This window comes from Glycine soja, chromosome 20 (genome assembly GCF_004193775.1).
Source record: "Glycine soja cultivar W05 chromosome 20, ASM419377v2, whole genome shotgun sequence".
NCBI lineage: Eukaryota > Viridiplantae > Streptophyta > Magnoliopsida > Fabales > Fabaceae > Glycine > Glycine soja.
In genome coordinates, this window is record NC_041021.1 from 34,340,423 (window position 1) to 34,343,498 (window position 3,076).

Here is a 3,076-nt window from a genome sequence, read left to right on the forward strand (position 1 = left end):
AATTTAATAAAGAATAAATCTTTCACATACGAAAATAAACATTTACTTTTTAAAAAATAATAATATAAAAAGAAATTAGGTATGGTAAGATACCAAGTGGATAATATTATTTTAATTTTCTAATCAAAACAAGATAAGACATAATGATACTTTTGAAGTAAAAAGCAAAAAAAAAAAAAGCAGAATCACAATAATCTTATGGAACTATTTAGCTACTTTTTTTTTCTTTAGAAACAAAATTAGATCAAGTGATTTTTATTTTCAGTAACCAAATTGAATATTTTCTCTTAAAAAAATAAAGACACGATAAATACATGGGTTATTGGATCATATGTGAAATTTTGCAAATAAAATCTTGATGTAACTAAACAGAAATAAGAATACAAAAATAATTTATGTGAACTAATGAATACATAAAAGCCTTAATATCTAAGTATTTGAGGGGAGATAGTGACAGGACTCTTGGAGCATGGGAGGGCTGCAACTTGCAACTTTTTATATAGCATAAAGTCAATGAACAACTAAAAAAAAGGACTCATAACAGTATAGAAAATAGGGAAAAGAGAAATAACCCACATGGCTAAAGGGTAAGACCCAAAATTTTGACAAACATTCATTCTGTTGGGTAATTTACAGTTACACCCTAGTCAGAAAAAAAATCTCACTTTCAGGTTCTAATTATATTGCTCTTCCCAACAACAAAATCTTAACTACCTAGCTACAACAATCATTACAGTGAACCATCCTGTAGTATTGTTTCTGCATCAAGCAAAAACTCTATTTACCACAAAACTTCCATTTTCCACCCCTCATCCATCAACTAATCTTGTAAAAACAATGCATCACAAAGAATAATTTTGCCTTCTCAGAATTCATTTTCTGCTGTCAATAATCTGTGCAAGATAATAATAATAATAATGCAAAATGAGTAAATGAGAGAATCAAAACACAAAATTATTAGTAAGAGCATAAAGTATATATAAATAATAACAAAGTGAGTGTTTTCCCTGGACAGCACTTCTTATTGCCGCACATAACTCATACCATCATGTTTCTTCTTCAAACTCCTTGCAAATAGCAACAATATAACCAGAAAAGCCACCGCAACTGCACCTCCTAATATTATAGCAGCTGTTTTCCCTGGATTTTGCCCTGTCATTGCACCAATAGGGAACATATACAATAGTAGATTAAATTACGATCATACTTAGCATATACTAGCACTTTTTCTTTGAACATTGGAACAATGAATTTAATTTGTTTAGGTGAGTGTTTGTAAAACCAATTTTAAGAGAAATTGATTTTGCAAAATTGATTCTGATTAGAATTGATTTCAAGGTAAATTGATTTATATTTGAGTGTTTTTTTATTATAAAAGCAAGTTAGAAATAAATAAATCACGTCTATTTCAATCTTATTTGAAAACATGAACATAATACTATAAAATAGACTAGAGTTTTCTAAATAGAGAACGACAATGACAGATTCTTCAAGATTTAGCATGATGTTAAAACCTGATACTTCTCTTTTTCCTCAATTTTTGTTGCATTCATATCTGTTTGGTTCAGTGTGTTGGTAGGAAGGTTAGTTATCAGACATTATTAGTAATGTATTACCTGAAGAAGATGAAGAGTATGAAGCTGATGATGAAGAAGATGATCTAGAAGGAACCCCATTTGGGTAATAGCTATAACTAATGAAGCACTTGTGCAAAAACACTTGTCCTGAAATAGAGCTACCGCATTCAACCTGAGCTCTCTGCACAGCATTCTTCACACACTCCCCACAATCTGAGTCACCAACATCTCCCTCACACTGCCCCATGACATACAAGGACTGGTAGCTGGTAGTGTAGAAGCCATGGCCACTAACCACCCCATTTTCCATCACTGAGAAAGCAGTGTCCCTCCTCTCTTCAAACCCCCTCCCAGCAGCATTTGTTGCCCCACAGGTCTTGTACAACATCTGCATACCTACAGGCCAACGGAAAGTGAGGTCTAAAACAAATTTTAAGATTTTTTTATTGGGTTTTTTGTGGCTTTTTTACTTTATAAAAAACTAAAAGTAAGAGAAATTTGTTGATCAACCTAAAACTTAGCAAACTTGAGCTTTAGTTGTTCAGTTGTTTTACCATTAGGCCGATCCAGCATACCTGAGATTTGGGAGAACCCTGCAACCTCATAGAGAATATAACATCCTAGAAGTTGGACTCTGGCAGCAGTGGTTTTGCCACAAAGTTTGTCACACAGAACTGGGAGCCTGCTGACACAGTTGTAGCAATCAGAATTGGTGAGATCCCCTCTGCATTGGAAGAGGCCAGTTATGGTGTTCTGGCCAGAGCCAGAAGTGGTTTTGTAGAACTTGGCTTTGGTGGATTGTGAAACCAATGAGCCAAAGAGTGCTGAAAGTGCCTGAGAGTACACCCCATTGGGATCTGTGAAAGGCTCCTTTGAGCAGCCCTTGTAGACCAAAGTGGAGTAATCAGAAGAAGTAGATTCTGCAACATGGGGCGGCTCAAGAAGACTTGTGATGAACAAAACCAGCAACACAGGAAACATGGGTTTCCTAGTAAAACCCATTTTAACTACGTGTGTGTGGGGTGTTGAGGAATCAAATCATGGCAATTTGAGGAAAACCCTTTCAATGCTCAAAGGCTATAAGAGGGATCAAGAAACTGTTGTAGATTCTTCGGTCTTTTTCTGCTGCTTTTTCTTCATCAAAGGATTTAGCTTTTTTGAGGTTGAGTCACTCGAAGTTCTGGTTTCGTGGCTCTCGAGAGAGTTGGGATTCACTTTCCCTTGGATATCCTAAAACGTCTTGCATCTATCATCTCTCTCTCTCTACAATCAGTACAATGTATAAAGTTAAAAAGAAAAAAAAAAAAAGTGTAGTATAGTTTTCAGAAAGAAAGAAAAAAATGTTAAAAAAGTGTAGTGTAGACGTGTAGGTGCAGTATAGTTCTGAAAATGGCATAGTAGTGTTTTTTTTTTTTAGTATTATTTGAAGAGAATGACAATTAAAGTGCTTGAATCAAACTAGCACTCCTACTGTATAAGTGGCTGCGGTTTACCCTGAA

At 34.7% G+C, this 3,076-nt stretch overlaps 1 protein-coding gene across 2 annotated transcripts; it reads right to left on the reverse strand.

Moving 5' to 3' along the window:
- Positions 1 to 472: 472 nt before the first annotated feature.
- LOC114402401 (plasmodesmata-located protein 2-like) lies at positions 473 to 2,862 on the reverse strand. 2 transcript variants are annotated; one of them, XM_028364959.1, is made up of 4 exons: positions 2,153 to 2,862; positions 1,617 to 1,973; positions 1,045 to 1,152; positions 473 to 893 (listed from the first exon to the last, which is right to left on the reverse strand). In XM_028364959.1, the coding sequence occupies exons 1-4, from the start codon at positions 2,577 to 2,579 to the stop codon at positions 886 to 888; spliced, it is 900 nt and encodes a 299-aa protein (XP_028220760.1). In that variant the 5' UTR covers positions 2,580 to 2,862; the 3' UTR covers positions 473 to 885. The 2 variants fall into 2 exon arrangements, with proteins under 2 accessions (XP_028220760.1, XP_028220759.1); XM_028364958.1 differs by having other exon boundaries at positions 473 to 1,152.
- Between the last annotated feature and the right edge of the window lie 214 nt (positions 2,863 to 3,076).